Raw genomic sequence first — 12,362 nt, 5'->3', positions numbered from 1 at the left:
CTAGTGAGACAAACTAAAATTATAGTCATGTCCATTTTTTTTTGAGGACTAGAAATGTCACTGCCTGCAGCAATATGGTACATATACCCCTCCAGAGGAGTAATGAAGATCCAGAACATTATTGGTAGCTAGTACGGGTGTCTACTTATTTCTGCTGAGAAAAGAGGATTGGTATACTGTGATTCACTATCACACAGTTGATTTATGATTCTATGATTGATGATTCATATTAAGATATGGATACATAGACAAATACAAAATATCTTTAATGTGAAAGTGCCCTGTCTCTGAGAAGGCAGCAAATAATTCCATTTGATCTTTGACATAGTGATGATCTGCATAATTCACTTACATTCCTAGAGTCCACAGCTGCATACATGATGTCCATCCAGCCTTTGAAGGTTGCCTATATGTGGAGAATAAAAATAATTTGGAATTACATCGCCAATATTGCTTCATGATTTACACAACTCCTCAAGTGATATACTGTAGCTCTTAGTATACACAATAGTGTTATGGAATACTGAAAGGTATTAGCTAGTGACAGCTTGTGTGTTGAAAAAATGTGAGTTATAAATATTCAAATACTGAACAGATTTACTGCTGATAATGCAAGTATTCTACATTGGTATGATGAACCTCGGGTAAAGTGCCAAGTTGTTGAATTATACTATTACATAATATTATCTCATAGGAGTCACTTGGTTTATAATGTAATGAAAATCAAGAAGTTAATGTATGGAATGATAAAAAAATAATAAATATATATATATTTATTTCACAATAATTTATACTTAAGTTTAAAACAAATATATGGGGGTACAGAAGAAAAAAAAAAGGGAATGGAAGTAAGCCAGGCATATTGCATATCCAGAGGGTCAAAACCCACAGAAATATTACATATATGAAAAAAATGAACAGGAACAAGACTGTCTAATATATCAAGAGTCAGACTGAGGAGAACCGAGAACAGTAAGGTCCACAGGAGAACTACAGTATATATAGTAGAGTGTCCCTATTCTTCTCTAAATCTAAACCATTTCATATACATGAAAGAAGCAGAGGAGGAATATTTACAATTCATTGCTTCATATAGAAAATGTTTGGACTTTAGTTTCAATAACTGGGTACAGAGGCAGCCTTCCACAACTGGGCGATAGATGCTTTGGTGGCTACTAAAATGTGACCCTTAAGATATGTCTCTCCACAGGACAACTTTCCAGAATAGAAATGAAATAGAGCAGTCAAAGGTTCTATAGGAATATGCATCCCTATCACTTTGCTAATCATGAGAAACACTGCTGTCAAATGTGGCTGAAGCAGAGGGCACAACCAGAAAATATGGTAAATATCTCCCATACATCCACAATTCCTTCAGCAATACTGAGAGACTGAGGGCCAGAATTTGTGCTGCCGCTCCGAGGTAAAGTATGCTCTCTGAAACAGATTATAAAACATCTCTGAATATTTAATGCATTTAGATATTGTAAAACAAGAGTGCAATATAATATTCCACTCCTCAGAAAAAACCTAGATAGGTCCCTCTCCCACTTAATCTGGGATGACAATTTCTGATTTTTACTATCTAATATTTGATATTGATACCACCACAAAATACCCCCTTTATGATTAGAGGATCGCAAACGGGATAGTAGTAACATAGGAAAGGACAGTTTCCTAAGTGGCGAGGGGAGGCAACTCTACAACCAATTTCGTAGTTGTAGATACTTGTAAAAATCTTGCTTCATAAGACAATAATGTATTTGTAGGTAAGAGAAGGATGCTAAACCGTTCTCTAAATAGTTAGCTACAGGTCAGAGCTGGAGAGGGTAATGATATCTCCTCACTAGAAGATACCAATTTATGCCAAACTTGTTACCTATGTAATTTGGACTGCTCTGCAAAAACAGGAGTGAGAGGGGACTGCAGACGGAGGGAGCCAAAACAAATCAGGGAGAAGAAAAGGGCGCACAAATTCCCTTTCTATGACTACCCAAGGTTTTGGCAATTTAAGTTCGAAACAATGTCTAGCTTGACTTAGGAGACGGGCAGAATGGTATTTTTCAAGATCTGGAATTGCTGCTACACCAGCAAGCTTAGGAAGGGAAAGAGTACTCCTTGCTATTTAGGTTTATTCCCCTTCCAAATATAACATATAAGGATCTGATAAAATGTGTCACACATTAGGTAGGGGTCTAGGTATGATATATATATATTTTTTTTTTACTGAAGAAATAAGAGATTGAACCTCACCTAAGAAATTGGGCAAATTGTACCTGGGAAGCCTGAAAGACTCCTCCTTTTTTGCTTTGTTTGTCTACTTTCCCATCTAGTAGACAAATATATTTGGTGAGAGGCCGCCTTTTTCCTTTTTTTTAGTTAACACTGGTTTTGGTGTATGTTATAGATAATAAAACAGTACTATAATATGGTGGTTTTCAACCTCTAAATTTATTTTATATATTGGACAGACGAATGGAATGGGGTAATAAAGGAGGGGATGCCTACGGATCAAGACATTATCCGCTCACATATGTGCCTGTTTGTCTGCAATATTTGTAGACCACTCCACTCGGTAGGCAAGCCAGCATATATGGTGTATGGAAATTATATATGTAAATTACTGAATTACGCTATGAGAGCTTTTTTTGTTTATTTGAGCCTACATTAGACCAAGAATCTTATTTGGGTCAACTTGGAAGAAAATATAAAATTATCCATGGAAGTATTCTAGCGTCGCAAGACTGAATTGGTGATATTGTTTCATTATCTTTATCTTTCTTTGTGTGCCCCACATATTGGAGACTGGCGGAGCACTACAGCATATATACAAGTCTGCCTGAATTGGAGGTGATTGAGTCATACAGGTTGAGTCTCCCATATCCAAATATTCCAAAATACAGATTTTTTGTTAGCATGACTGACATAGTGAAACCTTTGCTTTTAGATGGTTCAATGCACACAAACTTTGCTTGAGCCACAAAATTATTGAAAATATTGTATAAAATTACCTGCAGGTGGTGTGTATAAGGTGTAAATAAAATATAAATGAATTTAATTTTTGTACACAAAGTTTGCTTGAGCCACAAAATTATTGAAAATATTGTATAAAATTACTTGCAGGCTGTGTGTATAAGGTGTATATGAAACAAATGCATTCTGTGATTAGATTTGGGTCCCATTCCCAAGATATTTCATTATGGAATGTAAATATTCCAAAATACTGAATATTCCCATATCCAAAATACCCCTGATCCCAAGCATTTTGGGAGACTCAACCTGTAATACTAATAACAATATTTTATAGCTGTAGGATTCAATATATTTAATCGATTTTGCTAACCGTAATGAATTGATGTTAAATCCTATGCAATATGCCATATTTCTCTGTATGCATTTGTTCATGGTATGCTAATTCTACTAAGACAATTGCAGAAATGTATTGCTTTTTGTAGATATTTATCATTTCCGAGGGTAATAAATTCCTTGAGGAATTCATCCATTTGGAGGACATGATCTTGTTTTTTTCAGAAATTATTTTATTACAAAAATGTTATAGCTATACTGTGTGACAAATATTATTGTTTTTATGTCAAAAGAGTGACTGTGTAGCTTTTGTTTCAAGATTAAGGGGTAAATTTACTAAAGTGAGAGTTTTTAGAAGTGAGTTTTCAAAGTGATGTTGCCCATAGCAACCAATTAGATTCTACTTAACATTTAACTAGTACCTTCTAGAAGATAATAGCTAGAATCTGATTGGTTGCTATGAGCAACATCACTTTTAAAACTCACTTCTAAAAACTCTCACTTTAGTAAATTTACCCCTGTGTGTGTGTGTGTGTGTACATATGTGTGTGCATGTATGTTTAATAAACTTATACTTTGTACGGTGTGTGTGTCCTATGTTTATTTTAATTATGCTTTTGCAGTGGAAGTACAGGTACCAGTGGGCCCATAATGCCTTGAATGCTGGCACTTGTGGTTCTCCAAGTACCAGCATGCGAGGGAGGCTTGCTTGGATCTGTTGTTCCACAGCAAAAGAAAAATATTTTTACTTTTAGCAAATGCACTACACTATCAACCTGGCATCCACCGCTCCAGGGGTGCCGGGGATTGCCCCGGGCTATCAGCCTAGGCCTGGGGTGCCCTAGAGAGGGGGACCCCTTTATTGGGGTGGTCCCCAGCTCCCCAGGGATCCCCGGTCTGGGCTGACTAGTGGTCAGGGTTAATGCTTCGGCTGGGGAGCCTGGTGAAAGGGCTCCACTGGCTGTGACATTAGCCCACTAGAAAAAGTCCGGTGCTGGTTCTGGATAATACAGGGGGACCCTATTCATCTTTTCCCTCTGTATTGCCAGAACTAGGACCAGATCAGAGTCCTGTGCTGATTGCTCAAACTACGGGGGGCCCCTACGTCGTTTGTCCCCCGTATTTTGCACAACCAGGGCTGGTTCTTAATAGCCCGAGGCTGGTTGCTCTTTTATTTTTTGGGGGGGGCGGGGCACACTGTTTTTTGTTTATTTTTACAGGTTTATTAATTTTTATTAGACACAGATCCATGCATCTGTGTCTTCATGCTTGCAGCACGGAGCTCCTTGTTCCATGCCTGCAAGCATCGTATCCAAACGACATATGCTGCAGGATCTTGTCCAAGGTTGGCAGATCTTGCCTGCAGCTGGCAAGATCTGAAGATGCGATGTACGACCTGCGGGGATGCGCATCGGCATCGTGATTGTGAGTGGACACTCATGATTAAGACATAGTTTACACGATCTCTCACTCCGATGCATCGGAATCGGGCGGATCATGTAAAATATCGCCTAGTGTGTAGGCACCTCAACTCTCATGTTCATTCTTTATCACCATCAGCAGCAGCTTTAACAAAAGGTAACATTCAGAGGTAGGAGTGTGCTTTATTTGCAGTTTCCACAACCACACATCGCACCTGTGGTTTGGAGGCTGAAAACTCAAGTCACATGTGATGTGTGGTAGTTTGGCACCCATCTAAACCACAGAGTTTATACACAGCTACTAGAAAACAGGCACATTTTGTAGGCATGGAACAGACTGGTGATACAGCTCACAGAACAATTACTTTCTAATTCAGGGGACAATAATTATTAATTTATTAAGTGACAATATTAATGTATCCCTTTTTCAATTGGGCACTATTAATATGTATTTTTTTAAGTGGGAAATATTAATATATTTTTTAAGTGTGCAATATTAAGAAATTATTTTGTTATGGAGCAAAAATATTTGATTTATAATGTGATTAATTATTATTTATTATGGGGCAAAACATTTCATGATGCAGGCACCATTTACAGTACACACTTGTGGTACTACAAGTGGCAGCATGCACTTGCACCCATGTACATACTTGTAGTGCCACAAGTGTGCACAATAAGGGCCCTATTTATTGCAATCCACATTTAAGATGTGGTTGTAGTGTGATATCACATGGATGTACTAACATCCGCTTGCAGGGACAGAGCGAATAAGCTCTGTCCCTGCGAATCCCGTCAGCACACTTCTTGTAATTTTTGGATAAAACACAGGGAGAATGTGTCTGCGCATGCGTTGCCGCCAGATGCTGCAACCACACCCCCCCTCCTCGTGGCTCCCCCACCCCGCTCAGATTACACTTACCTCTGTGATCAGTGCTTCGGTGATGTCCTCTGGGGCTCCAGTCAGCTGGTCTCCTGGCTCCTGAACTATGCAGCAACTGACCAGGGTCATAGTGCAAGAGTCCAGAGACCAGCTCACCGGAGTTGCAGAGGACATCACTGGAGCACCAATCACCGGTCCATGGATGCAGCCAAGTGTTTTTTTTGGGGGGGGTTTTACTTTTTTTTTTTTACAGTGATCAGCTTGTGGTCTAGATGACACAGCTGACCTCAGGGGGTCAGCTCCCAGGTCTGTCAGAGCAGAGCAGGAGCCGGGGAAAACCCTGAATAACGCCATCTCCAGGTATTTTTTCACAATATATTTTTAGTAAATCTGGGTAGATCACATTTCCCATTACAATATAATTAGGGTTTGGAGTAGAATTTTGTGAATTCAACTCCAATTGCCCTTTAGTAAATTTATGTGATACTAAAATAATGTGAAGGTGTGAAAACACTCGTTTTCACATTATTTTCATTAAAATAATGTTAATAAACCGGACCCTAAATGTTGCCCCATTATGATTCAAATATTATAGCCCCAGAATAAAATATTTTAGTATTGCTCTCTTAATAAAATAAAAGTATAAATTATTTTTGCCTACTTTATAATTATTTGTTGTCCCCTTAATTCGTTATTGTTATATCCCTTCTGTTATAAATGCCAGATAGATGATATTGTGCCATTTCAGCTATCAGAAGATTTACAAAAAAAGTGGTTGTTTTTGTAGCGTTTTGTGTGCTGCTTTGCAAACCAAAGCTTCATGCTATCTTACAGATATGTTTGTTGCCTTTAGATACAAAGAGCTCAGATGCACTTGATACACGGTTTACAAATATACCCAAAACAATAGTGCGGAGTAGTATCCAAGGGCAACTAAAAAACAAAAACACTGCCCTAGATTAAACTTTGGAGGAAATAAAAGAACGATGCAAGAAAGAATTAAAAATTGTATTTAGTAAAACTTGCAGAAGGTCCTGTGCAAACAATTTATTTGAGAGGTGTAAAAGTTATTTAAACTATGTTTTTTAAACTATTTTCATTGAAGCAACATGATATATATGTACAAGTAAAAATTTGAATCAGTATGTTATTATTTAACCCTGTATTGGGATAGCAAAATGGCTACTGACAGCCATTTCTATTCATGGTTCTTATGTGTGTATCAGACATGAAGTGGTACAGGAATGTGGAAAGCAGACAGGCCATAAATCCACAAGGCGTTGTCTACTGCGATGTACGCTTGCATTACATTTTAGAAAGTCCTTATCAGTAGTTAACCAATAAAGTAGTTTGAAGTATGTTTATGCCCATATTAGTAGGAGTTAGATGGGTATGCAAGTAGGATACTATATAAGCCAAAAACAAAGAAGCTGCCAGTGGCCTGCCCTAAGCCTGGACCAGAGACTGCAGCTGGTGGCCAGGATATTGTTCGTTCCAGCTCTATTCTGAGAGGAGGCTCCTGGATCGTGTAACCATCTCAAATTCCGAAGCTAAGTAACTATTATTCTTCCATATCTTGTTATTTGTTGTAATAAATTATATCTTTTTTCAAGATACTGGTTTGTGTGGCTTAATTAACCTTCTGTATCCAAGAACCTTATCTTGTTCCACCGGGAACATTAAAGTGGTGTCAGAAGTGGGATACAGAGAGTTAATGGTCATAAATCTGCTTAGAATGTGTAGTCGATGGTTTTAATGTTGTGCAAACCCATGTAAAAAATCCTCTGTCTCATAAGTGAATGAGGGAGGTGTGACCTGATCAGTCACAGAGTGTATACTGTACGTCACAGTATATCTGTATGTTGTCTATTTACTGTCTTTGTGTTTGTGTTGTTGAAACAAGCAAGAACAATGCATTTTAAGATTTTTAAGAAATATGTAAATATGTTGAAAAATGAATTGGGATTTCAGCTGGCTGATTTTCAGAAAAAACATAATGTTGGTTTTTCACAGCCTGGTATTGATAAGAGTAAAAGTAGTGAAATTTTGCGTAGACCAATATATGTTGAAAGAAGTGTAAAATCTGTTCAGAGGAATGCAGTGATAAAGCCTGTCTCACAGACAGAGAGAGGAAGCCTGAATTCACATTGTCCCAGAAATTCCCAAGGGAGGGTGAGTGAATGTTCACAAGAAGTTGACATTTTAGGTGATTTACACACAGCAGAAATTAGTGAGTTTGAAATACAAAGAGAAGTGTGTCAAAAAGAACTTGAAACAGAAAATGTGATTGGTCAGAGTAGTCATTGTGTTATGAAAATATTTGAAGATTTGACAACATGTGAACAAAATGTTGAAACCCATGAATTCAGGGAATATGTCCAGAAATCAGAGTCAAAATTGAATGCAAATGAGGTTTCTGATAACATGCAGGTGATTTCTGGTACTCATGAGGTTAATGATGGTATGTATGACTTGCCTAGGACTGTCCAGCTTGCCATCCACTGTGTAATGAATGGAAAAAAGGATATGTCTGCATGGCCATTCAAAGGGGTGTCACCCAGTGAAGGGGTGGTGATGATGCCTTTTGCCTTGCCCAATGAAACATGGGAGTTGCCCAAAGTCAGGAGATGGGAGTTAGGAGGGATTTCAGTAAATGTCCATGCCCCTGAGACTGAAAACTCCCCGTGACAACATTCCTTTTACACGGCATGATGAACGTGTCATTGTTGAGTTTAAAGATGCAAAAAGTGAAGATGTGTTTTCTGATGAAACATCCATTGCAAATGATGTTCATGGCTTACTTGCTCATTGTGAAGGAGGGGTTGGTGGGTACACACTGACTGACCACAAGGGACAAACATGCAGTACAGACACACTGATTGTGGGAATATTTTGTGACAAAGTTGCAGATTTTGTGTTTGGTAATGAAATACACATCCCAGTGTATTTCCTTACAAAGCCTTACCAGCCAAAGGTTTTGAAGCAGCTGAAAGACACACAGTTGCTAACGACAACGGCAGAAACTCTTATGCTGATTAAGGAGATTAAGGTGCTACTTGCTGGCCGTGTGAAATTTAAACCAATGTTTGAACTGTCCAAACTGGATTTCTTAATGATCACAGCTCCACAGTGGTGGGAAGATTTCTTAGACAGAGAGCATTATTGGTTCATGGACAATGGTGCTACCTGCACCCATACAGGATTGTTGTGGATTTGTGCTGAAGCAAAGCAGCTATCTTTACAAGCTGACAGCCGAAAGACCGAAGAAGGGGCTAGCAAACTTGTGGAATCTATGACTGTTTTCCAAGTCACTGACAAGACTGGATGCCCTGTAAGTCTTCACACTGAGAAATGGACATTTGACACAAAGTCTATATGGACTGCTGCTGTGCAAAGCTGGAAGAACGACGTGGGACATGCTGATACACACACTTACAGCTTCAATGGTGTGTGCGCAAGTGAACTGAGCACAGAACATGGTGTGCAATTCACTGTAAAGACAGCACTGATGATACTAGAACTGTTAAGCCATGACGAAGCTGACGCTACATTCGAGCAAGCTCAAATCAAAGGGATTCCTTATATCCAAACCATGGTCAGAGACTTTGCAAAAACTTGTTGTGTTTGCCAACAGCTGGAAATGTGGCCTACCTTGCTTGCTACTGAAGGCCTCATTCACTGTGAAATGACTGCACAAGTCTGGCAATTTGATTTCATCGTTTGCCACCAAGTAGATGGAGGACGAGTGTTGTACTGAACAGCTACAAAACACTTATTCACGAGTGAAGTTGTCTCAAGCAGTGATACAAGATGAGAGACTTTCCCGAAGATGTGACACAGACTGACTTGTTGATATTATGGGATGGCGGAGAGGATTCAAGCAGACAAAGACCACCCATTTTACAGACACAACATGGAGTATATTGGGTTTTCTATGCTTCATACCATTCACAAAACTGACATCAGTATGATTGAATGAATGGATGTGTTGTTTAGGAAACAGGAATGTATATATATATATATATATATATATATATATATACATACATACATACATATACACACAATGTTGAGGTTTTTAGCGCAGGCTGTATACAGTACATATATTTGGTTAACCAGAGGGTGGTAAAAGGTGAAACTTTTAAAGTACGATATCTGGTGCACAGACACAAACACTTATAATAAGGTTGGTTGTGATGAAATGTTTAGTAGGAAGAGAATAGAGACAGGTGTAACAGATAATTGTAGCAGGATAAGTAAATGCTTATTTTATTTTGTTGTTATGGTTTATCTCACACTGTTTCTTTGTTTAAGCCAACAGGTTGATGATCGTCGCTGGAGATGAGAGAACATTGCTGGCGATGGCCTGAGAGTGATTTCTTATACAGGAGAGAGTCCAGGAGGACAACAGAGTTATAGGATCTGACAGCACACCATTACGTACATCTATATGTATTCTGCAAAATTGAACTTGTGCCATATATTGGTTGGATACACACACTCACCAATATTCTCAAGATTTAATTGAACTGAACTTTACTGATAATAATTATCTTATAAGTAACAGATATATATTGATATAATCATATGTATTATTCACTGTTTTATTTGAGTATTCACATATAAAAGGGGATTGTTTATGTTTGAATGTAGGGTGGATAGGCAGACATTTCATATACGGGATGTAGGAGCTCAATTGATTAATACTGCCAGGGAATGGTGGGCTTTGTTAAACATTACACGTAATTGTAGTGATACCCCAGACAGGATGCAATAAACACCTGATTCTGATAAGAGCAGAGATCTTTTGGCCAATGTATACACTGTGGTAGCTAATATTACATACATTCTTCCAGATGATGTGTCTTACCTTGGTGGGAGAAAGGCATATAAATGGTTGCCCTATGGGGGATTTGGTAATTGCACATTGGGATGTTTGATATCCACCACATTCTTTACAGATGGGAATCAAGTTAATACCAAACAGACTCCACATAATTTGTTAACCAAGAGAGCAGTGCGGCCTTTAAAACAGTATTATGAGGAAAGTTGGGTACGGTGGTTCAACCCTGTTCAGAAATAGGGGATTGGTTCACTGGTTTACTGCACAGGCTTATTTATGGAATCATGATTATAATATGCATGTATCTTGGGATCAAGGTATTATTTCTTGGTGCAGGGAAATGTTGTAACATGCTGGATTCTGTTAAATTGATGCCGAGTAGGAGGAAAGATTCTTATGGGAACATGATATACATGTCTTCCACACCATAAGCCCAAGGGTGGACTGTATTGGGATAGCAAAATGGCTACTGACAGCCATTTCTATTCATGGTTCTTATGTGTGTATCAGACATGAAGTGGTACAGGAATGTGGAAAGCAGACAGGCCATAAATCCACAAGGCGTTGTCTACTGCGATGTACGCTTGCATTAAGTTTTAGAAAGCCCTTATCAGTAGTTAACCAATAAAGTAGTTTGAAGTATGTTTATGCCCATATTATTAAGAGTTAGATGGGTATGCAAGTAGGATACTATATAAGCAAAAAACAAAGAAGCTGCCAGTGGCCTGCCCTAAGCGTGGACTGCAGTTGGTGGCCAGGATATTGTTCGTTCCAGCTCTATTCTGAGAGGAGGCTACTGGATCGTGTAACCATCTTATATTCTGAAGCTAAGTAACTATTATTCTTCCATATCTTGTAATAAATTATATCTTTTTTCAAGATACTGGTTTGTGTGGCTTAATTAACCTTCTGTATCCAAGAACCTTATCTCGTTCCACCGGGAACAAACCCACTTGCTGCTGAGCCTATTTTGGCACTTTTTGGGCTGGTCACTTTCCTACATCAATATCAGTAATTCGTTATACAGTACCCACACAAATTATACCTTGTTTTTTTAACTTTGCAGTAGACTTTGCATTTCCAGAAGTAGCATTAGTTTGCTTATTCTCTTCACACAACACAGTCTAGCCAAAATGGTAAAAAAAAGTGTTTTTATTTAATTGAACTTACAAGAAAATGAACCAAAAGCAAATGTGTGTAGTTTTTAATCACCACCAAGAAATACTTTGTGGTTTTTGTATCACCATTACCACAGGAATAACAAGGCACAGCATTTTCAAAAATAGACAGCCTACCTCATCAAACCCCTGTAATATTGGAGATCTGGGGATTCGAACCTCCCCACCATCTATGGACTTCATAATGCTTTCTCCAGTGTAGGGTGTTATTTGCTGGTGATAACCAGACAATAACTACTAAGGGGGCACAGGGTTTGAAAGAGGGGTCTTTCCTCTTCCAAACACTGTGCCCTCTTATTAGTGAGTGGTGATTACAAAACGATGGTACCCACCAGTGTGTAAGTGACAGCATGGGGGAGATTGTGCAAATTAAGGGTCTCATTCAGACCTGGTCCCAAGTGCCGATGCGCTCGCAACCATGTCGATGGTTAGCCCTGCGCACGCACAGCGGCCGCACTGCGTATGCGCAAGCCCCGGAGCGAGAGAGAAACTCTCTCGCTCCGGAGCTCGCTACCAAAGGGGCGGCTGTCGATCGACAGCTCGCCCTGTTTGGTAGGCGGGCCGGGCGGGGGTGGCTGAACAAACGGAGGCGTTCCTTTCGGAACGCATGCCGTTTGTGGGCGGCCGCACTGACATCAGCAGTGATGTCAGTGGGGAGTTTCCTGCTCGATCAGGGCAAGAAGCTCCCTGGGACTTGCAGGTGCCGAGACCCAACCTTAGGGTCTCGTCGC

The 12,362-nt window shown here is 39.2% G+C and overlaps 1 protein-coding gene across 3 annotated transcripts in view; it reads right to left on the bottom strand.

Moving 5' to 3' along the window:
• SCN4A (sodium voltage-gated channel alpha subunit 4) overlaps positions 1-12,362 on the bottom strand; it is a 254,865-nt gene that overhangs the window by 26,594 nt on the left and 215,909 nt on the right. For all 3 annotated transcript variants that reach the window (XM_088442412.1, XM_088442403.1, XM_088442422.1), the window contains one exon: positions 353-406. In XM_088442412.1, the coding sequence (XP_088298538.1) occupies positions 353-406 (54 nt within the window). The remainder of the gene's footprint in view (positions 1-352; positions 407-12,362) is intronic.

This window comes from Taudactylus pleione, unplaced genomic scaffold (genome assembly GCF_031769625.1).
Source record: "Taudactylus pleione unplaced genomic scaffold, aTauple2 ptg000018l, whole genome shotgun sequence".
NCBI lineage: Eukaryota > Metazoa > Chordata > Amphibia > Anura > Myobatrachidae > Taudactylus > Taudactylus pleione.
The sequence above is the reverse complement of the archived record's forward strand: the minus strand, read 5'-3'. Positions and strand labels throughout refer to the sequence as shown.